Source organism: Solanum stenotomum, unplaced genomic scaffold (genome assembly GCF_019186545.1).
Source record: "Solanum stenotomum isolate F172 unplaced genomic scaffold, ASM1918654v1 scaffold34849, whole genome shotgun sequence".
NCBI classification, from domain to species: Eukaryota; Viridiplantae; Streptophyta; class Magnoliopsida; order Solanales; family Solanaceae; genus Solanum; species Solanum stenotomum.
Genome location: NW_026033159.1, coordinates 51,025 through 77,043, shown reverse-complemented (window position 1 = coordinate 77,043; position 26,019 = coordinate 51,025). Strand labels below are relative to the sequence as shown.

The following is a 26,019-nucleotide window of genomic DNA, read 5'->3' as shown; positions in this document are numbered from 1 at the left end:
GCCAATAACAAGTCCTTATAAGAATATACTTGAGACACACAACATTGTGCACAAATATCAAATTGAGAAACAACTGACCTGTCAGAATAGAGTCTGTTGGCTAAAGTCGTCTTACCTAAACCTGGCATGCCGTGAATTGAAATGACATCTTGCCCTTTGCTTCCATTCAGTAGTTTTTTTCTTAAATTTTCCATGACATCCTCAAACCCAACAATCTCTTCATTCATCCTTGGAGTCCTTGCCAATTGTGATGATGTACGAGCAATGACACTCTTCATTGTATCCTCAACTGTGTTCTTTTCCTGAATCTTTGCTTTGATACAAGTAATCTCCTCTATGATATCCAGGAGCCAACGCTCGATGCACCACTGAGGAACCTCTTTGTTTATACAAGCATCAACTGCATATTCCACCTCATATGCTTTTCTAATTATCTGTGTAGCACAATCTTCATTCAGTGTCTTGAGCTTATTGTGTGGCTCTTGTATGACAACCTTCAAGAAAGGTTGCAAGCTCTCAAATTCCGTTTGAATAACTTGAAGTTGATTCTTGAGGAAAGCGAGTGAATCTGAATAACGGCCTTGCTGGAAATCCTTCAGGTTTTTCAACAGAAAATCGACATAGCCTAGTCCATGAACCCTTGGCAAGTTACAATGAAATGCCTTTTGCATGACAAGGTAGACCATCGCCTTAATAGGCTCAATGCTTCTCGGAAGATCAAAACCGAGTTCCCGGTTGATAACCTCCAATGATGTGTCTTCCATCTGCCCCTTGATATCATATAATGAGTAAATAAGAAGTCCGGCATCAACAATAACAGAATCCATATCTTGAAGATGAAATTCCAGATCTAGTATTGGCAGATGAATGAGATTGTCTCTTAGAAGGAAGAGCATCTCCTGAAGGTTTGCCATTTGATCACTCAAACCAACCATCAGATTGTGTGTTGAAATCTCCACAATGCCACTCTCAGCTGCATGCTTATCTTGAGCATGTGGTATGGTTGACTTCAACGCCCTCAAGACATCAATATAAATATTGTTGCGGCTGATGCCTGGCTGAATGGACTTAATCTTCATTTCCATGAAATCAGAAAGCAAAGAACTAACTTCACTTGAAGCCACGTCTTGATTTCTGTTTCCATAGATTGGCAAATTCAACCAGACAACCATTGCGATGTGGCTAGCCTCAATTAAAGCATGAGTATAAAAAGTAGTATGTCTATATTGAGGCTCTATACATTTGCTTGAAACAAAGCAGACAAAAAATCTCAATAACTTCAACTCCTTTAACACTTGTTCTATTTGTTCCTTCATGTGTCCTGGAACAAAAAGCCACAAACATGGATCATTGATCTTGACTAGAACATTGAGATGCCCCACAACAGCATCGATGAATTCCATCACAAATTTGGGATTAGTATCATCATCTACCTTGTTGTCTGCAAGTAGTGTTTTTGGAAAGGAGTATTTAGCTCTGAATTCTTGCTTAGTCTTCCAAATTACTTTCTTCCAGTATGCAAATCCATCATCTGGCTGGATGCTAAAAGCACACAGCCTCTTGCAAATTACCTCCTTCCAGTATGCAAATGCATTGTATGGACGTGATGCACACAACCTCTTGCAAATTTCTAGCATTTTCTGTGAGATATCTAGCATACCACATTCACTTGCAAAAGTGAAGCTCTGTAAATGGAAAAAACAATCAAGGAATTTTAACTCCCATATAAAGAAATCTATTCGATCCCATGCAACATCCGAGTATTTCTGGACTCGCAGCGTCCTATATAGGAAGCGATTTTCCAGATCCGACAATTCATTGTTGATATTCATCCTTGTGACACAAGAATTAGACCTATTATGGAAGAAGAGCAATACAGAGTATTATAGTNTACAATATAAAGAAGTTTTATAATAATAATAATATGGGACAAACGTGCAAAGCACGTTCCCAAAGACTAGTATTCAAAATATTCAAGGAAGGCAGTCAAATAAAATGTGAGGCAGACAAACAAAAAACAAAGTTATTCCCTAATTACGTTCTATATCTATAGTTTCAGTTGCTATGCTAATTTCCGTTTGTATATCTCGCTGCATTTAAATAATTTATACAAATTGGGCTTTCAAAGAGACTGTATATAGAAATACAAATTTACTTTAGAGATTTGTATATTGAGTCTTTGATTTGGTAACTTATATATATATATGGTCTCCTGTGGAAAAAGTCAAATGTTCATATGCATTATTGGATCTCAATCTTTAATTTAACCTTTCTAGTTCTCAAAAGGACTTATCTATATTATACAAAATATAATAAGTCTCCTAATCAGGACAAGAATAGTATTTCAACATTGGCTGTAGAAATGTCGTTCCAACTTGGAATTTACAAAGCAGTTTTTTTTTTCAAAATATATATATGGTCATGGACCACACCCAAATTAAGTAAAATCTCACTAAATTAATACCCGATAAATTAATAATCTCTTTAAGATAATATTTTTTTCCGGTCTCGACTTGGACCAATGGAAAAAATCACCCATTTTGATAAGATAATAAGATAATATATTTTCAGAAGACTCCTATATAAATATATGGCTTCATTGATATTATCTATCTATATATAATAGGAGAAGAAAAAACGACCAGTATCAGCACTACAATTTTTCTCGAATTTTATTATCTTTAGTTCATTTAAATAATAAATTCAATTTTTANTATGCTAATTTCCGTTTGTATATCTCGCTGCATTTAAATAATTTATACAAATTGGGCTTTCAAAGAGACTGTATATAGACATACAAATTTACTTTAGAGATTTGTACATTGAGTCTTTGATTTGGTAACTTATATATATATATGGTCTCCTGTGGAAAAAGTCAAATATTCATATGCATTATTGGATCTCAATCTTTAATTTAACCTTTCTAGTTCTCAAAGGGACTTATCTATATTATACAAAATATAATAAGTCTCCTAATCGGGACAAGAATAGTATTTCAACATTGGCTATAGAAATGTCGTTCTAACTTGGAATTTACAAAGCAGTTTTTTTTTTCAAAATATATATGGTCATGGACCACACTCAAATTACAGTTAAATATCATTAAATTAATACTCGATAAATTAATAATCTCTTTAAGATAATATTTCTCTTCAATCCCGACTTGGGCCAATGGAAAAAATCACCCATTTTGATAAGATAATACGATAATATATTTTCAGAAGACTCCTATATAAATATATGGCTTCATTGATATTATAAATTAATAATTCTCTAAAAGTACAAATATATCCAACACAATTTAAAGAAATAAGATAATGTATTTGATTTGTCATTGTTAATTTTTTGACACATTTTAACTAAGAAGTCATTTTTGGATATGGTTTCATGAAATTTCTTCTATTTCTTATATAGTTTATTATCTCATCATCATACATTGAATGTTTTTAGTAAAGATACGATGAATAATATTTGATTATTAAGAAATAATGAACATTATGTATAATGAATTTTTTTTACAATGAATCATTGGATTCTTGAATTTATTTTACAATGAATCATTTAACCAAAAAAAATATTACAATGAATCATACACATATATTGTACCTTTTGTCTAATGATTTTTTTTTAATATGAATTCAATAAATACGATAAGGTTCTCTGATGATATGTTCTCTAGGACACTGAAGCTTCCAAATTTCTATCATTTTCTGTGACACATCTAGCATACCATTCACTTGCAAAAGGGAAGATTTTTAAATGGAGAAAACAATCGAGGAATTTTAACTCCCATAGAAAGAAATTTATTTGATCACTTACAACTTCCGAGTATTTTTGGGTTTGTGGCATGCTAAGGAGGCGATCTATTAGATCAGACAATTTATTGTTGAAATACATCCTTGTGACACAAGAATTAAAACTGTTGTAGACTGGGAAAGAAGAGCAATACAGAGTACTATAGTTTCTTTCTTCACTTCCTCACCTCAGAGTATTGTATAGTTTCTTTAGGTCAAAAATTAAAATTAAAGAGTTACAAAAAAATAAATAAAGATACTTTTTTTTTAACAGCCCAAAAAGAAAAGTAAGACAAATAAACTATTCTCTCTGTCTCAATTTATGTGACACATTTTGAATTTTGATATTCAAATAAGTCTATTTTTAACGTAATTTTTTCATATATTTTTAAAATATTTTGAATTATCAATTATTGAAACTTATAGTACTTTTTATATATATAGTTTATAAATATATAAATTTCATTTAAAAAAAATTAAAGATTTCGAGCAAATTCTTGATTAAACTTATATTATTTGTTATTAAAAAATAAAATATATCACATAAATTAAAACAGATAAAGCAATTATTTTCAAACACCGATGTAAGTCTGCATTTTCCAGGAAACTGTACTTACTAATTGCTTTACCTAAAGACAAAGTGTCGTCTTATATGCATTATTATATTATATCAATATAAACAAAGACAATTACTTAATGCAAGCTGGTACCAACGAAGGGATGGCTTAATAAAATATAATTTGTTGAACGATTTGGTTCAACAAACAAAGAGTATACATTAATTTGTTCCAAGGACTTTCCTCCCAACTACTATACTGTTCCTCTTGATAGTCATCATTATACTCTGTTTCTGAATCACTTAACCTTAATTTTTTATTTAACGTTTATATATCGAATACCTAATGGTTTAAAACATCTTTATCTTAGATGATATATATGGCGTCGTTCTTAGCTCTTTCATACATAAAGCACAATAACATTTTTATATATTTCTATTAGGTAGAAGAGCCAAGTTGAGGGGACCTAGGGAAAATTTGTCATTTCATAGATATTCTAGAATGTTTGTTTCTATGTAATGATAAAATAATCAAATATCTTATCCTAAATGCCATGTGTATCCTAATGATATGACATTTAATATGGACCCACATTTTCAATCACATTTTTTCTTGAATGTTTTGAATATAGACTAATAATTAGTCCATTTTAATGAGATATTACACTTTGTATAGATTTTTTTTCTTTTTCTTGTAGTGTGAAATTATCATTAAACCAAAAATATCTATTAAACAAATGTAGAATAATTTTTTATCTTTGCAACATACTAACGAGTTTTATAGGTCTAAAGGTAATTCTAAATTAATGGTTTGTTAAGACCTACGTAATAGATTTACGTGATTTTTTAAAAAACTTTTTATATTATGATATATATGGTTAATTGGCGTGATAACTTATTTTAAGTACTATTCCTCTGTATTATAAAGTAAATAATTTCTTACTATGTGGTCATATAAAAATGTTCATACCAATTTTTCATAAAACATCAAATTTGTAAATTTTCATAATAAAATAATCATTTAGGGGTCTTATCTTGGATTAGTTATCACTCCATTTTCTAGGGATAAGATAAGACCACATATGGTGGATAAGCAATTCATGGATTAAAATTAAATGAAGTAACCAAACAATGTATTAGATGGACTAATTTTTAATCCATGGATTATTCTATTTAATATCGCCTACCAAACGGGTCCTAAGATAAAGTGCCAAAGAATTATTCAAAAGGTGTTTTACAATATATCCTTTAATTGATCTCGATTTACATTTATGTTCTCCAATTTTGATTGCGCATAAATAGACACTTAAACTTGTATAAAATTAAACAAATAAGCATACATGTCCTACATGACATCTTACATGATAATTTGCATCCAGTATATTGCCCTGTGTGTATTATGTCACGTGGACTCATGTGTTTACTTGTTTAACGTTATACAAATTTACATGTCTACTTGTGTCCACACAAATTGAACGACATAAATATAAAATAAGACCAAGTTAAAAGACATGTTAAGCATTATGCATATTCAAAAGTATTCGAGGAAGGCAGACAGGTAAAGCGCAAAGTTAACTTTAGAATTTATAAATTTTAAAAAAAGTTAATTTAATTTATTGAATTCCAAATATATTATTTATACAAACTAAATAAATTTTTGATATACACATAATTAAAATTAAAATTATTGAATTACGTCCAATCCGTAGGTTTTAGCTCAGCCCCTATCGATGATATGACTTACGGGCATTGAAATAATTGTAACAGCTGGCAATAATTGTTTAAATAGTTCAATTGTGATATGTACTGCTCCAAAAAAATAAAATCCAAGAACAACTATGAAAGGATAAGTACTGCAAGATAAGAACAATAACTAATGATATAATCCTGAAAAAATTGGGTCAAAATCGATGGATATAATCGCTCTTATAAATTGAGGCCACACTTAACGTGTCCATCCATTTATTCCTTTCTATTTTTTAAAAAATATATATTTTTATAATAAATTAAGGGACATCTCTTGATTTTTTGCGTGGGATAAATTTTTTGAGATGGTCCATAAATTTTGCAAACGATTTTTTTGGGAGAAAATATAAATATTAGAAAGCAACGAACAAAGTCAATTTTTTTTTTTTTTAAAAAAAAACCCGACACTGTCCATCGGTTTATTTAAACGTTGCCTAGATACCTTAATTAGGAATATTATTGACTTGATAGTTTTAATACTATTTGGTAATTGAATGTTTTGTAAATGAATGAACTTTGGTAGATCTTTTAGATTGTTTGATGGATATTTAGTATGTATTTAGTCAGTTTGTTACAGATATTATAGCTCAGTTAAAGTTGATTTTTGCAACAATAGTGTTGGTTTACAACTAAATATTGAATTGCAATTAATTACATTTGACAAGTGAGATGCATAAATTGCACGTTTCTGTATTTTTTTTTTAATTTTTGGGCAAAAAATCGATCAACTAATCAACATTGTCCGTCGATTTTCTACAAAATTAAAATTAAAAACAATGCAGAAACTTAAAAATTGACCTACCGTTGGTTATTACGAATATTTTTAAAACTTATTTAATTTAAGATGTTTTTTAAAAATAAAATACTTAAATATATAAATTGAGGCCGTCCACCAATTTATTCAATTCATTCATCGGATTTAAGATAAAAGAATGACCTAATGAAATTATGGAGATGTAAACCTTTGAAGAGGGCAAATAACAATTACTATATATACATAAAAATAATTTTAATTTTGTATGTACAAAGTAATTATACGCCAAAAAAGATTCACCTCCACCTCATGACTCCACTCCCAAAGGTAGGGGGGCAAGACTGGAAGGTTTGAGTATAGAAAAGGCACCGGTGCCATCTCCGAACCCTAAATTGGGTTGTGAGCCCCCCCTTCCATTTCCTCTATCTTAACCCGACCCGATCCACTTCCCCGTCCCATCCAACAACCCTAATCGAGTTTGATCCATCTATACAAAGTTCAACTTTCCAAAATGTGACTAATTTGGTCTTGGAATGGCGGGAAACGAAAATTTTCATTTGTCTATTCTTGACAAACAATAATAGGGCTTATTTTCCCCTTTATTAACGAAAGAGTTAAGGGTCAAAAATACACCTAAATTATTTAAATTTTTGAGTTTCATATCTGAATTGTTAAGAGGGTGAGTTTCATCCTTGAACTATCACACCATAGTTGCCGAAACACCTCTCAACTAATTTCTGATGTTGTGTGTATTGCCCTATCTCTTTTGTTTTGAAATTCTATCACGTGACACTCCACATGGAAAAATAATTTCACTATGACAAATCTAAATAAATTAATTAATATTAGGTTAAATGTTGACACAAGAATTAAAATTGTTGTGGACTGGGAAAGAAGAGCAATTGACATACAATACATAGTTCCCCGTCCCATCCAACAACACTAACCGAGTCTGATCCATCTGCACAAAGTTCAACTTTCCAAAATGACTAATTTGGTCTTGGAATGGCCGGAAACCAAAAATTGCATTTGTCTATTCTTGACGAACAATAATAGGGCTTATTTTCCCCTTTATTAACAAAAGAGTTGAGGATAAAAAATATATCGAAACTATTCAATTTTTTAAGTTTCATATCTGAATTATTAAAAGTGTGAGTTTTCTCCTTGAACTATCACTCAATAGTTAGTGAAACACCTCTCGACTAATTTCTGATGTTCTATGTATTGCACTCTCTCTTTTGTTTTAAAATTCTGTCACGTGGCACTCCACATGGAAAAATAATTTCACTTTGACAAATCTAAATAAATTAATATTAGGTTAAAAGTTAAAACTATCACCATATAAATTAATCTATTCCAATCGGGACGTCCATCATTTCTTCTATACCTTCTTTAGTTGTGGTCTCGTCTCTGCCTTGGCATCGATATCTCCAGCTTGAAAGGAGAGAGTTTAGGATTTTAAGGAAATTAATTTAAAATATATTTAAAATTTAATGTATTAACTAATAGAGTCATTGTATATGTCAAATGGTCAAAGATTTTATGGACAAACGGTCGTAGAAGCATTTCTATACAAACATTTGGTCTAGGTGTGTTTTGCTAACCGTGGGATGATAATTCATATAGAAAACTCACACTTTCAACAATTCAAACATAAAATAAGATAATTTAAATGTTTTTGACCGTTTTTAAAAAAATGAAATTTCGGGACTTCTTCTTATTGATAAATGAGAAAAAACAGATACAAATTCATTTGGGTCGCCCAAATCCATAATACAAACGAAATGATTTATTTCTGAGCTTTAAGGCATCTACGTTTAGCAATTATCGCTTAAATGAGTAGTTGCAATTTATTATTAATAGTATAAGTATAATCATTTGCTCTAATTTCTAGTGGTTTAGGAATATCATTGTACTTTGATTTCTAAGTACTCCCTCCATTTCGTTTTTTTTTTTTTTAGATTTAATTTGATATGAAATTTTAGAAAGTAAAGAGAAGATTTTTGAATCTTATAATCCTAAACTAAAAATACATATAATCATACAACTGTTGAGAGAGTTATTCTTCAATTTAAACTCCTCATAAACTCAAACTCTCTCTACTTAGAGTTCTACTTCAAGTAAACTCCTCCTTCAAATCAAACTCCTCGCCTCTGTAGTGTTGTAGTCGAACTTCAACTCTTCAATGAAGTAACTATCATCTGTTGCTTTGTTGTTGCACACTTGTCTTTATTCATTAGTTATCTTACTACAGATTCGGGCTCTTTGATATAGTGTATCTATGAACCAACTTGACTTACTTTTTTCCTGTCACTTTGTCAATCAACAAAATTGCATAGAACCAACAAAGATGAGTGACTTTTGTGTTATAAAACAAAGTTTGTATTTTGGGAAAAGGGTATTTAGCTCTGACTTCCAGTTTAGTCTTTCAGATTTCTGTTGGGAGGTGAAAAAGGAAATGTACACCTTTGAGTAGGCCTCTGCTTCTCTATCTGGGCTGCTGAGGTCTATCAGAAACCACGTCTCTATCTTCACAAATCATGAATTATTAGTGAATGATTGCATATATTAATGTAATTATATACTGCTACTAAATTAGTATAATTATATAGATTTGTTGTAAAATCAAAGAAAATAAATATTGTGATAGAATAGTTGATTCAGAGGGATATCATAGCAGATTTAGAGAGATAGAATAACTGAGGTTTAGGGATTGGAATGATGGATTCTTTATGGATATGTAATCTTTATACTCTCTATTTAATGAAAAGACTCACAATTTGAGAGTCATTCAGCAGAAATTTGAGAGCACCACCATTCCAAACCCACCTGTGGCCTTGGCCTTTGCGATTACACTGACTATATTGTTGTATATTCATAAGAAAATACAGAAGGGTGAAACCATTCAATTCAGGAGCCACAAACATTAAAGGACTGAGTGAATGATTTGAAATGTATTTAATTTACAAATTACAATGAATGCACCAGCTGGAGGAAGTTTACAGAATTTATTATAAGAAACAACTCATAAAGAAATTACAGTTATAGTTGTCTAGACTCCAGAATATTTAGAGCTACATAACATACATAAACAAACGATCCCACAAAGTTATGATCTTTCTCTTTTTGGTGTCAAATTTTTAGCTCCAGGAATACACATTTTAGTTTAAGATCACAACCAACACCATACCCAATGTGATCTCACAGATACGGGTCTGCGGTAGGTAGAGTGTGTGCAAATCTTATTACCCTTACCTAGAGGTAGATGCACTGTTTCCAAAAGATCCTCGGATCAAGTAACGCATATCAAAGCAGTTCAAAATACAGAAGTAAAGCAGACATAACAAATAATACAGATTTTAGTTTACGGCCAATAAATAATTACAACTGTTTTTTTTCTTTTTATATAGATATTTATAACTTTGTGTGAGAACTGCCTTAAAAATGTCCATTTTTCCATACAACAAAAATCACAGTTGAAAATGGGTAAAAGTCGTAGGTCCTAGCTTAAGTAACTAGTTCCTCAACCTTGCTTTGAAAATCATCAACAAAACCATTTACTTTGCAGACGTGGTCATCAGTTAGAGTGATAAATGGGAGTTTTGAGTTGAATTTGAACAAATTACAATGGGACTATAACCTTGTCATTTTCTGGAAATCCATCATGGCTGAGTTTACCATAGCTCAGCATTTCGTTACAGCATGTCACGCTTGCTTAGTTTGCCCACAACCAATCAAACTTCATCAGCATCCACATCTCCACTCACAGCAAGTATCTTTTCTTTCCTATTAATTGAAATTGAGTTTCCCCCTTTCATATCAAAAAGACAAAACAGATGAATCAATTTTATGATGTACTAAAAAAAAGGAAAGAAAGAAAATATAATCTGTACCTGGAAGAGAGGATAATCTTTTAACTGTTAGGGTTTTGCCCTGATTTTCTTACCATAATTTAAGATTTATTTTTCCTGAAAGAAAAGACAAAAAACATTACCATAAATGTTTTTACTTTTCTTGAAAGGAAAATATAATATTCTTTCATATTTGGTTTATTCTCTCCTTTTAGGACTCTTTTTCTAGTAAGAAAAGGTTTTAGGACTCTATAAATATAGGTTTGTTTCTTCTAACACAAAAACAATAACATCCACAATATAGTCGTTTAAGACTTTTGTTTATGGGAGATTTATTCTCTCTAAAGTTTCAATATTTTTCTTTATATTAGTTTTGATATAATAATATTTTGATTTTTAGTATAAGTTTTTGTTATCTGATTTATAAGCAATATGATTTGCAAATTGTAAGCTTCCGCATGACGCCCAATCACACTTTCGAACCCAACATTAACTGCCTCGTGTATCTCTTCAGCATGAGATGTATCGAATTTCAACAACATTTTCTGCAAGAAAACCCAAATGACTCCACGAGGGTTAAAGATAACAGTGAAAACAGTTCATAAAGTTTAAAGCCGTTATTTCTAATTCATCAAAATCATGCAGAATAAAGCTTTTCTCAGTAGTGTACCTTGATGATGACGAGCTTGAAATTAGTATTTTGATTATCTTCGACTTGTGTTTCTTGTATATCCTTGGCTGACTTAACAACAGACTTGTTGCAGATGTCTACCTCAATGTACTTGAGAGAAAGGATGTTCATGAAACAAGAAGGGACCTCCATAAGATCTTCACATCCAAGCAAAACCAATTGTTCAAGGTTAGGAAAGGCATCATCAGCTACAATCCATTTCATCAAGGACACATATTCTAGTTTCAAGATTTTAAGTTTAGGGAACTTGCCACTGCTCACTTTCCATTCCCCATGATCACCAAATTCAACGCGGTACAGTTTGAGTACCTCAAGGTGCTTGAGATGATCAGCAGTTTCTGATAAGTACTGAGAATTCAGGTAAAAGCCAGAGAATTTCAGGTATTTGAGATTTGGTGCAGAGATGCAAAAGGGGACAGTTTCAAAGGCTTTTGATAAATGAAGCTTTAGTATTTCAAGCCGTATTGGGAAATTCAACATATGGTACTGATGGGGGTATTTTAAGCACTGGACTTCACATATCAGTTTTCGAAGATTAGGTGTTTTTCTCAGCATCAATTCTGCATCCTCAACACGAGTGAAATATGGATTGGAAAGGGTTTCCAAATCATCAAGTTTTGGAGAGTTCTCGAGTAATGCTTTTTTATTTTCAGGGCTGAAGTTAGGAATATACAGATATCTCAATTTAACCATATCCCAAACTGTACTATTATACGAGTTTCAAGGTTCCAAAGATTGGATATGCTTGAAGGAATTGAATTCTGATGAGTGAGCGCAGAGAAATACCTCAAGTAAGGGAGCTCAGTTGGAATAAAATCAATAACAACCTGGTGTTCCAAATCCAGTACTTTTAGAAACTTGAAATGTGGTAAAATGGGGAATCATTGCTCTTCTTTTGCATTTCCTTGTCTACCTAGCTTTCTACTGTGCTACTTCACATATGTTTGGTCTTATGGAAGGACTAAAGTAAGTTGTGAGATAATCTTTTCAACTGCAATATGTGAGCTTGGATATGTTGAGGGATAGATTCGTTTCTCTAACCTGCAAAGAAGAGATATAAAAAGAAAACAATGTGGTCTTGTCTTTCCTTTGGCTTGCGTTGATATGTGTGTAGGCTGCAGCCTAATTTGCAAAGTTTAGCCTAATTCTTGTCTACCCCTTGAAAATTCTACTTCAAACTTAATTTATTTGTTGGCACTTCTCTTTATGGGTGGTCATTAGTTGGATCTCTTGAGTCTTGACTCAACTAATGCACTGCTTTGGTTCCCTTTCACTTTGGTAAGTTGGCTTGTGATTCTGGGACCCACAAATTAGCACTTGACTTATCATTTATGATAACAGAAATGTAAGCGTTTCTGATCCCAAGAGGAAAATAGATAAGTTTAATTAAGAGAGGGCAAGCTCATACCGAATACAACTAGTCTCTGATCAATGAGTTAAAAGTTGTACACCTTTCGTATGTTCTGAATTCTGATATGTAACTTAAGTACATACCATGAGTAGTTGACTTCCCATACTTGTTTTGTGTACTTTTAGTATCTTGTTCCAATCATGAACCTGATTCTCATATTCTTGTTCCACATCATGTCAATTTTTATCTTTGTATTTTTACTAATTCTTGTTGTCTGATTATCTACTAATATGGAGCAGGTCACAGGAGATGATGGTGAATCTTGTGGGGATCGACACACTTCAATCTTTGTTCTTGGCAGACAGTTTTTTGTTGCCATGTTGATGTTAGATACTTGGCAATATTTTATGCATCGGTACATGCACCAAACAAGTTCTTGTACAAACATATCCATGATCAACATCACCGGCTAATTGTTCCGTATGCATTTGGAGCTTTGTACAACCACCCTTTGGAGGGTCTGATTCTTGACACAATCGGCGGGGCTCTAGCTTTCCTTGTCTCTGGCATGTCACCACGTACCTCCATCTGATTTTTCTCATTTGCTATGATCAAGACGGTTGATGATCATTGCGGACTATGGTTGCCCAGAAATCTCTTCCATATCTTCTTTAAAAACAACTCCACTTACCATGATATCCATCACCAGCTTTATGGGACCAAGTATAACTATTCACAGCCTTTCTTTGTGACATGGGATAGGATACTTGGTACTTACATGCCATATGAACTTGAGAGGAGACCGGAAGGAGGTTTTGAAGCTAAGCCTGTTAAAGATTGCAATTGACAATACTGTTAGTACATGTTTGTCATAGAGTATGTACCACTGCAATTTTTGCCTTATTCAAATGCTTAGTTACTCATTTAATTTGTATAGAGTATATAGTTAAAGGGTTCTGCATATAATTGTTAGCATGATAGACAACTAAATGATTGTATATATTAATGTAATGATATTGTGATATAAATTAGCATGATCATATACATTTGTTGTAGAATCATATGAATAAATATTGAGATAGAATAGCTGATTTGGAGGGATAGCAAGGCAGATTTAGAGGGATTCAATGGCAGATTTGTATAGATAGAATAGCTGATCTTTAGGGATAGGAATGGCGGATCTTTAGGGATGTGTAATCTTTATTTTCTCTATATAATGGAAAGACTCTCTCACTTTGAGAGGCATTCAGCTGAAAATTGAGATGGTATTAGAGCCTTCTCTTGGCTGTCTTGTTTCATAGAGTCATCTGTGGTTCCTTTTATTTTTTTTTGAAAATCTTGGTTTTTGGCTACCTCCTGGGAATTTTGTTCTTGGTCATTCTAGTTGCTTTCTTGAGTCTTTGTAGTTTTATAGCTATTCAAAAGCATGAATTCACATCACTTTGAATCCTTCAGTGTTCATTTCACTGGAAAAAATTATTCTTCTTGGGAGTTTCAATTTCAGTTGTTTGTCACCGGCAAAGAACTATGGGGCCATATAGATGGAAGCGATCCTGCTCCTACTGATGCAACAAAACTAGGTGAATGGAAGATTAGAGATGCTCGGGTGATGACATGGATTCTAGGGTCAATTGACCCTCTTATTGTTCTTAATCTCTGGCCGTACAAGACAGCTAAGGCCATGTGGGATTACTTACAAAAGGTTTACAACCAAGATAATAGCACAAGACGCTTTCAGTTGGAGTATGAAATTGCTAATTACTCTCAAGGAGGCCTTTCTATTCAAGATTATTTTTCTGGATTTCAAAACTTATGGGCTGAATTTACAGATATTGTCTATGCCAAAATACCTACTGAATCCCTATCAGTGATTCAGGCAGTTCATGAGCAAAGCAAGCGAGACCAATTTTTGATGAAATTACGCTCCGACTTTGAGAGTGTTGCTCTAACTTGATGAATCGTGACCCGTCTCCCTCTTTGGATGTTTGTTTTAGGGAATTACTTCGTGAAGAGCAACGTCTTGTAACACAAAATGCTTTTAAGAAAGAAAATGATGTCACTGTTGCATGCTGCTCAAGGTAAAGGAAAGGGCAGGGATATGAGTAGAACTCAATCAGTTGCAAGAAATATGGTCATATTGCTAGCAATTGTAGCAAGAAGTTTTGTAATTATTGTAAACAACAAGGACACATTATCAAAGAGTGTCCCACGCGCCCTCAAAATCGTAGGATCAAACTTCATTCTGATGGAACTCTTGATCGGTACAAAGCTCGATTGGTTGTTCTTGGTAACAGACAAGAGTATGGGGTGGACTATGAGGAGACTTTTGCACCCGTAGCCAAAATGACTACGGTACGAACTATTATTGCCATTGCTGCTTCACAAAACTGGTCTCTTTATCAAATGAATGTCAAAAATGCTTTTCTCCATGGTGATCTTAAAGAAGATATTTATATGAAACCTCCACCTGGTTTGTTCTCATCGCCTACATCAGATGTATGCAAGTTGAAGCGGTCTTTGTATGGATTAAAACAAGCTCCAAGAGCTTGGTTTGATAAGTTCCGGTCTACTATGCTACAATTTTCTTTTGAGCAGAGCAAATATGACTCATCTTTGTTTCTTCGGAAAACATCTACAGGTTGTGTTCTTCTTTTGGTGTACGTAGATGACATTATTATCACAGGAACTGATTCTTCACTAATCACTTGCCTCCAACAACAGCTTAAAGATTCTTTTCATATGAAAGATCTTGGTACTCTTACTTATTTTTTGGGTTTGGAAGTTCATAATGTTGCTTTAGGTGTATTTCTAAACCAACACAAATATACTCAGGATCTGATTTCTTTGGCTGGTCTTCAAGTTTCCTCCTCCGTAGATACTCCACTGGAAATGAATGTCAAATATCGTCGTGAGGAAGGCGATCTTCTTCCTGATCCAACTATATTTCGACAATTAGTTGGGAGTCTAAATTACCTTACTATTACTCGGCCTGATATCTCTTTTGCAGTTCAACAAGTTAGTCAATTTATGCAAGCTCCCCATCATCTCCACTTGGTGGTTGTTCGTTGCATCATTCGGTACCTTCTAGGAACATCTACTCGTGGATTGTTCTTTCCAAGTGGTTCTCCTATTCGTCTTAATGCTTTTAGTGATTCTGATTGGGTGGGATGTCCTGATACTCGTCGTTCAGTCTCTGGTTGGCGCATGTTTCTTGGAGAGTCATTGATATCTTGGAAGAGTAAAAAGCAAGATCGTGTGTCAAAATCTTCAACAGAGGCTGAATATCGATCCATGTCTACTGCTTGCTCCGAGGTTGTATGGCTTCGTGGATTACTTGTTGAGATTGGATTTCCCCAATCTCATCCTACTCCTCTCCACGCTGACAATACAAGTGCTATTCAGATTGCTACTAATCCAGTTTTTCATGAGAGGGCCAAGCACATCGAAGTGGATTGTCATTATATACGAGAAGTTGTAGATAAAGGAGTCATTACTCTTCCACATGTGTCCAGTGATCTTCAAATAGCTGATGCGTTTACAAAATCCATGGCACGGCAACGCCATCAGTTTCTAGTAGGCAAATTGATGCTTCTTGATCCACCAGCATCAATTTGAGGGGGGATGTTAGCATGATAGACAACTAAATGATTGTATATATTAATGTAATGATATTGTGATATAAATTAGCATGATCATATACATTTGTTGTAGAATCATATGAATAAATATTGAGATAGAATAGCTGATTCGGAGGGATAGCAAGGCAGATTTAGAGGGATTCAATGGCAGATTTGTATAGATAGAATAGCTGATCTTTAGGGATAGGAATGGCGGATCTTTAGGGATGTGTAATCTTTATTTTCTCTATATAATGGAAAGACTCTCTCACTTTGAGAGGCATTCAGCTGAAAATTGACAATATTGTTGTATAACTGGTGTTGGTTTCGAGGTTTGAGAAAGGAATAGGGTCGAATAATAGTTTCCTTTTTAAACACTGTCTCAGATCTGATATCTGGTATATTCAACTGCAGGCAGAGATAAAAGATTACTGAAATACATTGTGTGCCTTGAATTCTTTAGTTCCAAGCATATGGACATTTATTGTGACTTTCTCATTGTTCTTTTTTGTGGGCTGTTATTGATGGTATTGAGCTCACATCGACCATTTTACTGAGTACCTTCTTCTTCCAACCAAAGAGGTATCAGGTATCTCTATTTAGCGGTACTTAGATGGATGGGAAGAAATCTCTTAATATTTTTCACTTTTGTTGTTTTCACCTGCTTCATTGATTGATTGCTAGGCCATACTCTTGGGTGCTAACATTCTCATTTCTCTAACATGTAGCAGAGTGGCATCACAACATTTTGGTGAACTCATAAGAAAATAGAAAAGGATGAAACCATTCACTTCAGGATCCGTAAAATCTAATGACTTACATCAAACCTCAAGGACTTCAATGAAAAATTTGTTCAATAGTTACATTGTGAGATGTATTTAGTTTACAATGAATGCAACAGCCATTGGATGTTTTACAGAATCTTTATTAAACAAAATAACTCATAAAGAAATTACTTGTGATATTCCAAATTGCTCCAGCTACACACTCTGGATACCTTTGAGTTGAATTTGAACGGATTACAATGGGTTGAACACAGATTTACTGATCCATCAAAACTTTACTGCAGTTAATGTTTGTGTGTGTGTCATGAAATGGTATTACAGTAAGCAAAATGAGTATAGCACATTTGTGTGGACAAGTTGGGAATACAACCCTGTCATTATTTGGAAATCCATCATGGTTGAGTTCACCAGAGCACAGCGTTTAGTTAGAGCATGCCACGCTTTCTCAGTTTCTCCACATCTCTGGTCACAGTATATTTGGAAATCCATCATGGTTGAGTTCACCAGAGCACAGCATTTTGTTGGAGCATGCCACGCTTTCTCAGTTTCTCCACATCTCTGGTCACAGTAAGTTTCTTCTCTTTCATATCAGTTGAAATTGATTCTATCCCTTTCATATCGAAAAGACAAAAAAGATGAATCTATCTATTCGGTGTACTCAAAAAGAGGAAAGAAAGAAAAAAAAATAAGTAGTACCTGGAAGAGAAACTAATCTTTTAAATGCCTTGGGTATGTCTATTTCTGCAAGAAAACCAAGAGAAAAACCCAAATGTAAAACAAGGCCACCAGGTAAAGATACAGAGAAAACAGTTCATAAAATTTAGGCCATTTCTGATTCATCAAAATCATGCAGAATAAAGCTTTTTTCAGTAGTGTACCTTGATGAGAATGAGCTTGAAATTAGTATTTTGATAATCTTCAACTTGTATTTCTTGTATATTCATGGCTGACTTGACAACCGACTCATTGCAGTTTTCTACCTTGATGTACTGCAGAGAAAGGATGTCCATGAAACAAGAAGGGATCTCCTTAAGATCTCGACATCCATGCAAAACCAATCGTTCAAGGTTAGGAAAGGCATCATCAGCTACAATCCATTTCATCAAGGACAAATTTCAAGATTTTGAGTTGAGGGAACTTGCCATTGCTCACTTTCCATTCCCTATGATGACCAAATTTAACTAAGGACAGTATGAGTACCTCAAGGTTCTTCAGATGATCAGCAGTTTCTGATAAGTACTGAGAATCCAGGTAAAACCTAGAGAGTTTCAGGTATTTGAGATTTGGTGCAGAGATGCAAAACGGGATGTTTTTAAAGGTTTTTGATCGATAAAGCTTTAGTATTTCAAGCTGTATTGGAAAATTCAACACATGGTACTGAGAGGGGTATTCTAAACAGTCAACTTCACATATCAGTTTTCGAAGATTAGGTGTTTTTCTCAGCATCAATTCTGCATCCTCAACACGAGAGAAATATGGAGTGGAAAGCATTTCCAAATCATAAAGTTTTGCAGAGTTCTCGAGTAATGCTTCTTCATTTTCTGGGCTGAAGTCAGGAATATGCAGATGTCTCAATTTAACCATATCCCAAACTGTACTAGGTAGTGATAGTGTGTTTTCTGTCGCAGCTGGTATAGCATTTAATATAAGAGTTTCAAGGTTCCAAAGATTGGATATGCTTGAAGGAATTGAATTCTGTTTAATGTGTGCAGATAAATACCTCAAGTAAAAGAGCTCAGTTGGAATAGAATCAATAACAACCTGGTGCTCCATATCCAATACTTTTAGAAACTTGAAATTTAATAAAATGCATGAAATTGATAAAGCACGAGAGGTTAAGGGACGAACAGCAAAGTATGGGTCGTAATTCTTAAAAAGTACAGAGCCAACACGTGAGCAAGACGCACTCCATTCTACAAGATTCTTCATATCAGTGAAGGCCAAGTGAGAGTAAACACAGGAAGAAGGTTTGGTAATCTGATCCCTGTGAATATATCAATTAGCAAAATCATATCATTAATTTTCAGATATAACTTGAAATACTTGATTGATTGAAATTACAATTACTTATCATATTACCTATTTATCCATAGTAGAAAATTCTCCTCAGCCGCTCTTTCCTTGCAGAAATCGAGTAATACATCATGAAGGCGACATGCTTTGACCTTACCATCTGAATCGGCCCTCTGAGTAACCATTACTAGATTTCTTCCAATAAGATTCTCCAAGTAACCTTCTGCTATATCCTCCAAGCTCCTGCCTTCACAACTTTTTATAAATGATTCTGCTATCCATAACCTTATTAACCTTGAAATATCAATCACTCTATCCTCTAAAAATGCTCCAAAATAAAGGAAGCAAGACTTCAGATGACAGGGTAAAACATGATAACTTTGGTCTACAATGGCTCTTGAGTCATTGTGAATGTGGGTACCCAAATTGTTGGCCACTTGCTCCCAACATTCTACTTCCTTTTTCATCTCTGACAGAATACCAGCCACCAAAACAATTGAAAGAGGGAGTTGTCCACACATTTTTGCTATTCTTAGCCCAACATCTTTTAGGAGAGGGGAGCAGCTTTGTTCACCAAACACTTTCTTTTCAAGCAACTTCCAACTTTCAACTTCGTCAAACATACGAAGATGAAGGGGATCACTATGAACACTAGCATATTTGGCAACTTCATGATGTCTTGTCGTTAGAATGATTCTGCTTCTGTTATTGGCATCTGGAAAACAACCTCTTAAATCATCCCAAACACTATTTTCCCACACATCATCAACAAGGATAAGGTACCTTCTGTGCAATAAGGTTTTGCGAAGCTTATCAGCTAATTCATTGTCATGAAGTTCTCTATGCTGATCAGAATCCTCACCAATAGCATCACGTATCAAGGACAATAACAAGTTCTTATACGAATATACTTGAGACACACAACATTGTGCACAAATATCAAATTGAGAAACAACTGACCTGTCGGAATAGAGTCTGTTGGCTAAAGTCGTCTTACCTAAACCTGGCATGCCGTGAATTGAAATGACATCTTGCCCTTTGGTTCCATTCAGTAGTTTTTTTCTTAAATTTTCTATGACATCCTCAAACCCAACAATCTCTTCATTCATCCTTGGAGTCCTTGCCAATTGTGATGATGTACGAGCAATGACAGTCTTCATTGTATCCTCAACTGTGTTCTTTTCCTGAATCTTTGCTTTGATACAAGTAATCTCCTCTATGATATCCAGGAGCCAACGCTCGAGGCACCAATGAGGAGCTTCTTTGTTAATACAAGCATCAACTACATATTCCACCTCATATGCTTTCCTAATTATCTGTGTAGCACAATCTTCATTCAGTGTCTTGAGCTTATTGTGCGGCTCTTCTGCGACAACCTTCAGGAAAGGTTGCAAGCTCTCAAATTCCGTTTGAATTACTTGAAGTTGATTCTTGAGGAAAGCCACTGAATCTGAATAACGGCCTTGGAAATCATTCAGATTTTTCAATAGAAAATCGACATAGCCTAGTCCATGAACCCTTGGCAAGTTACATTGAAATGCCTTCTGCATGACGAGGTAGACCATCACCTTGATAGGCTCAATGTTTCTTGGAAGATCAAAACCAAGTGCTCGGTTCATATCATACAATACTGTGTCTTCCTTCTCCCCGTTAATATCATATAATGAGTAAATAAGAAGTCCGGCATCAACAATAACAGAATCCATATCTTGAAGATGAAATTCCAGATCTAGTATTGGCAGATGAATGAGATTGTCTCTTAGAAGGCAGAGCATCTCCTGAAGGTTAGCCATTTGATCACTCAAACCAACTGTCAGACTGTGTGTTGGAATCTCCACAATGCCACTCTCAGCTACTGACTTCAGTTGGAGCCAAGTCTTGATTTCCGTTGCCATAGACTGGCAAATGCAACCACACAACCATTGCGTTGTGGCTAGCCTCAATTAAAGCGAGAGTATAAAAAGTAGTACGTCTATATTGAGGCTCTATACATTTGCTTGAAACAAAGCAGACAAAAAATCTCAATAACTTCAACTCCTTTAACACCTGTTCTATTTGTTCTTTTATGTGTCCTGGAACAAAAAGCGACGAACATGGATCATTGATCTTCATTAGAACATTGAGGTTCTCCACAAAAACATCGATGACTTCCATCAAAAATTTGGGGCTATGCATATTAACATCATCCACCTTGTTGGCTGCAAGTGATGTTTTTGGAAAGGAGTATTGGGCTCTGAATTCTTGCTTCGTCTTCCAAATTACCTCCTTCCAGTAGCCAAATGAATCGAAAGCAACCCTAACTTTTTCACAATACAGACTCCACGTACGCACGTTCTCGTTCCTGTATTTTTTTTCTGAATCTGGACAAATGCTAAGTATTCTAGTGTACTCACTTCTCCAAAATTCTATCATTTTCTGTGAGACATTTAGCATACCACATTCACTTGCAAAAGGGAAGCTTTTCAAATAGAGAAAACAATCAAGAAATTTTAACTCCCATAGAAAGAAATTTATTCGATCCCTTACAACATCCGATTTAGATATATCTTGCAGCGCGTTAAGGAGACAATCTTTCAGATCAGACAATTCATTGTTGAAATACATCACAAGAATTAAAACTGTTGTGGACTGGGAAAGAAGAGCAATACAGAGTACTGTAGTTTCTTTCTTCACTTTCTCACCTCAGAGCATTGTATAGTTTCTTTATACAATACAAAGTCATTGCTGGAATACTATGATAAAGTTCATAGAATATTCGAAAGTATTTAAGGAAGGCAGACAAATAAAGTGAGAGGCAGCCAAACAAAATACAAAGTTATTGCTGGCATACTAAGATAAAGTGCCAAAGAATATTTAAAAGTATTTGTCAAGAAGTCTAAAAGGTGTTTTGTCTATTTAAATTTTTATTAATTTTATGGAAAAAACTCAAATATGTCATTAAAATTTAAGAAAAAGCTCATTCGTTAAAAATTTGGCTTATCTATGTACTGTCATTTGAAAAAAGGTTCATCCATGCGGACCATGCCATTATTTTTTAATCAAGTTTTGCAAAACCATTTTTACCTAAACAAGATCCCAAACAACTTTTAACACTTTTCAATTGAAAATTTGAATCAAATGTACTCTTTTTGTGTCTTGCTCCTCAAGAACACTTGAAGAACAACAAGAACTCCCAAATTTCCAACTTTAATTAACTATTAATTCGTGTTTAATAGTTAATTGAAGCAGTGCTTCAGTAAAAACATTACACAATTACTCCTGCGACCATTAGAGTGTGTGTATATATATATATATTAATATGATGGCATCAACGAGAAAGAGACAATGTTTCGGTAAAAAAATTGTTCAATTACTACTTGATACTTTTAGAGTATATAGATACCATCAAAGTATATTTATACTCCGATGGTATCAACAGTGGTTCAGTGAATAGAACAATGGGGCAGTCAGGTAAATAATTTGGGATGTGAGTCCAATCTGGATAAATATATTGATTGAGTTGAGTCTAATTTACGTAAATACTTTGCCTAATGAGTCCAATTTGTGTATTTTTTTCCTTTATTTTTTCTAATTTTGATATGGTACGTAGTTTAAGAAAGTAACGAGAAACTTTTGAATCTTGTAGTCCTTAACTAAATTATGTAGAATGTACCTAAAATATTCTTTAATCTTGTGGTCGTAAATATGTTAGGTGGAAAGTTAAAATTATAGAGTTACAAAAAAAAATGAAAGATACATTCTTTTTGAAAAAAATCAAAAAAAAAAAAAGTAAGACAAACAAACTAGAACATACAGAGTAATTTATACTATTGTTTTCAAAGACCGATGTAAGTCAAATGTATTTTACATTTTCAAAGACCATTGTAAGTCAAGATACTTAACACATTGATGAGAGTGCATTTTCCAGGAAACTGTACTTACTAATTGCTTTACCTAAACACAAAGTCTCGTCCTATATTACATTCGTTCACTTTTAATTATTATAATTTTCTTTTTTCAGAGTTAAACTATAAAAACTTTGACTAATATTTTAGGATGTATTTTTTCATCATATTGATATGCAAAAAATTACAATTTATTGTACTTGTCGTATAATTTTTGAATATCTATATATTTTGTTTAAAATATCGAATTGATGTAATCTAATTTAACTTTGAAAACTAGTCAAATTAACTTTTAAAAATGGAACATGACAAATAAAAGTGGAAGGAGAAAGTATAGATGTAGTACTGATAAACAAAGACAATTACTTTATGCAAACTGGTACCAACGAAGGGATGGCTTAATAAATTAATTTGTTGAAAGACTTGGTTCAACAAAGAGTATACTTTAATTAGTTTGTCCTAAGGCTTTTCGTTCGACTTTCCTCCCAATTTGGTCTTTTAAGCGTAAATTTGTATACCGAATACCAAATGGTTTAAAACATCTTATCTTAAATGTACATTACTAGTTTTTGGATCTTAATCTTTAATTTAACCTTTCTACTTCTCAAAGGGACTTATCTATATATGAAAAAAACATCAAGTCTCCTAATCAGGACTAGAATAGTATTTCAACATTGGCCATAGAAACGTCGTTCCAACTTGGAATTTACAAAGCAGTTTCTTTCAAAATATATATGGTCATGGACCACACCCAAATTATATATATGTAAAATATTGTTCTGTATGTCCTAATTTATGTGATGTAGTTTCCTTTTTTAGTCTGTAAAAAAAGAATGAAAAATGTATATATATGAGGCGATAACAGAAATTCACATACACTTGAACACTCGTATTAATTTCAAGATGATGCAAGATGTTTGGACTGATCTGTTGGGTCCAGTGGCGAATTTAGAGCCAAAAAAAAGGGCAATCGCACCCGTGGTCTTTTCGTAAAATTAGATATTTTATATGTATATTTTTTAAGATTTTGTATAATATTATATTCTTGCACCCGTACTACAAGAAGTCTAAAAGGTCCACATGGTTAAATGTTGAGCTTTTGACCTTGAGGATTAAGGATCAATTCTCACTTCAATACATTTTACTTGGTGCACCCATGTTCGAAAAATCCTGGATTCGCCTCTGGTTGGGTCCAACCATTGCAGCAATCAGCTGAACTGTTCTCCTCAAGAAAACAGTGGTCATATTAGGAGGTATACAGATAAACTTGTGAGTTATTTCTACTCTTATATGTACATTACTAGTTTTTGATAACGTGCGTCGCATGTTTGCCCTTTATAATTACTACAAGATTTCTATGTTAAAAAAATTGAATTTTAGAATTAAAAATATACATGTACTTTTTGCTACTTAGTACTATAAATATTTGTAGACCAATTACAGTATGTATGTGATGAATTGCCTAAAAGTAGAAGGGGAAAAAGTAAGTGCGTAGTAATTAGTTGTGATAGAGAAACTTCCTCCGTCCCAAAATATATGTTTGTAATGTCTTACTTTCCTAAAGTAGATTTGACTAATCTTTGAAGGTAAATTAAAATGCATTTAGATTAAGAAATTCTAACAGGTAGTAATAGTTTATGAAATAGATTATTGTACGCCCGTTTTTTTCTTTATTTTCTAAAGAAATTTCTTAAAATGGACAAGAGAAGGAGTGTAACACCAAATTAAAGCTTAACATCAAATGGACAATTTGACAATCATATCAAATAGTTTTAAGAAATTGTATCATTTTGATACGTAGATTTCATATGAGTTATTAGTTGTGAAGATGTCACATAATGTTTGAAGAGTATATATAAAAAATTATCAATATCCATTACATTGAATAATTAGGCGAAAAAACTTGAATTTTATTAATACTGTAAGACTATTATAACATCACAATAAATTATATAGCTTCAGATGTACAATATGTTCTTCCCACAAATATTCGAAAATAAGATGAAATAGAGTAGAATAAAAACAATAAATTAGCTAATCAATTCTAAAACTTTTAAATAACAAAAAATAATGAGAGAAATAGTTCCAATGTAAAAGAATGGAGGATCTTCCTCAATAACTAACAAAAGCATAAATAGATTTACCTATTTTTTTTGTTGCAAATGTGATGAGCAATTACATCCATCAACAATGATACATTAGAATAACTAAGTGTATGCATTAACATATAATGAATGTGATGAGCAATATAATTACATCCACCAATAATCATCCATCAACAATTATACATATAAATTAGTGTATGCATTAATATAAAGTGATTTTGAAAATAATTTTTTGGTATGTATAATTACAAGTCAGGAATTATAAAAGTGATTTAAAAATTAATGATATGCATAATATCTATGAGAATTAGATAGGTTAATGTTGGGATATGTAAAGTTTCTGACTAAAATCTAAATATGTGTGTCATATTAAGATGTTTGGTAATTCAAAGGACATTTTTGTTCTTTAATGTAAAAGGGTGTTTTAGTTTTTAATAATATTTAAATTTAGTGAAAGGGTAAAATCGTAATTCAACTTTGAAGTTAAGATCTTCCCACTTATAATAATACTAGTTCCTGGACACGCGCTTTGTGCATGCACCCTATGTCAATAAGTATATAGTTTTAAAAAAAAGTTACATCGATTGATAACATATTAGTGTTATAAAACAAAATAAAAGTTTGTTATACTTTTTATATCCACAAACATGATGTTCAATCGCAAAGTTGTAAAACAACAAAGAACGACAATGTTAAATTATAAAGCTTATTAAATTGAAGGACCTTGGATAGATATTTCAAATTGTTTTAATTTATACAACAACAACAACGATGATATATCAATATAGTACCATAAAGTGGATGATTTTATTATGTTAAAATATTTGAATAAATATTTATTGTAGTCCAACAAAGTGATTTAATAAATACAT

General features: G+C 33.1%; 3 protein-coding genes and 2 pseudogenes across 3 annotated transcripts in view; 2 read left to right on the top strand and 3 right to left on the bottom strand.

Moving 5' to 3' along the window:
* Positions 1 to 1,832, bottom strand: part of LOC125852405 (late blight resistance protein R1-A-like) — a 5,087-nt gene extending 3,255 nt beyond the window's left edge. Inside the window, exon 1 of the mRNA XM_049532142.1 lies at positions 79 to 1,832. Within this exon, the coding sequence (XP_049388099.1) occupies positions 79 to 1,832 (1,754 nt within the window). The remainder of the gene's footprint in view (positions 1 to 78) is intronic.
* A 9,527-nt stretch (positions 1,833 to 11,359) lies between these two features.
* LOC125852407 (putative late blight resistance protein homolog R1B-13) lies at positions 11,360 to 12,085 on the bottom strand. The gene has a single exon (XM_049532144.1). It carries the CDS (start codon positions 12,083 to 12,085, stop codon positions 11,360 to 11,362), a length of 726 nt encoding a protein of 241 aa, XP_049388101.1.
* Positions 12,086 to 12,265: 180 nt separating this feature from the next.
* LOC125852403 (sphinganine C4-monooxygenase 1-like) lies at positions 12,266 to 13,590 on the top strand (annotated as a pseudogene).
* Positions 13,591 to 14,169: 579 nt separating this feature from the next.
* LOC125852402 (uncharacterized) lies at positions 14,170 to 14,697 on the top strand. Its single transcript, XM_049532141.1, has one exon. It carries the CDS (start codon positions 14,170 to 14,172, stop codon positions 14,695 to 14,697), a length of 528 nt encoding a protein of 175 aa, XP_049388098.1.
* Positions 14,698 to 17,694: 2,997 nt separating this feature from the next.
* Positions 17,695 to 21,762, bottom strand: LOC125852406 (putative late blight resistance protein homolog R1B-23; annotated as a pseudogene).
* Positions 21,763 to 26,019: the final 4,257 nt, after the last annotated feature.

Bases quoted from the DNA above. Each gene is read 5' to 3' on its own strand.
- LOC125852407 (XM_049532144.1), bottom strand. From the start codon at position 12,085: ATGGTTAAATTGAGATATCTGTATATTCCTAACTTCAGCCCTGAAAAT.
- LOC125852402 (XM_049532141.1), top strand. From the start codon at position 14,170: ATGAATTCACATCACTTTGAATCCTTCAGTGTTCATTTCACTGGAAAA.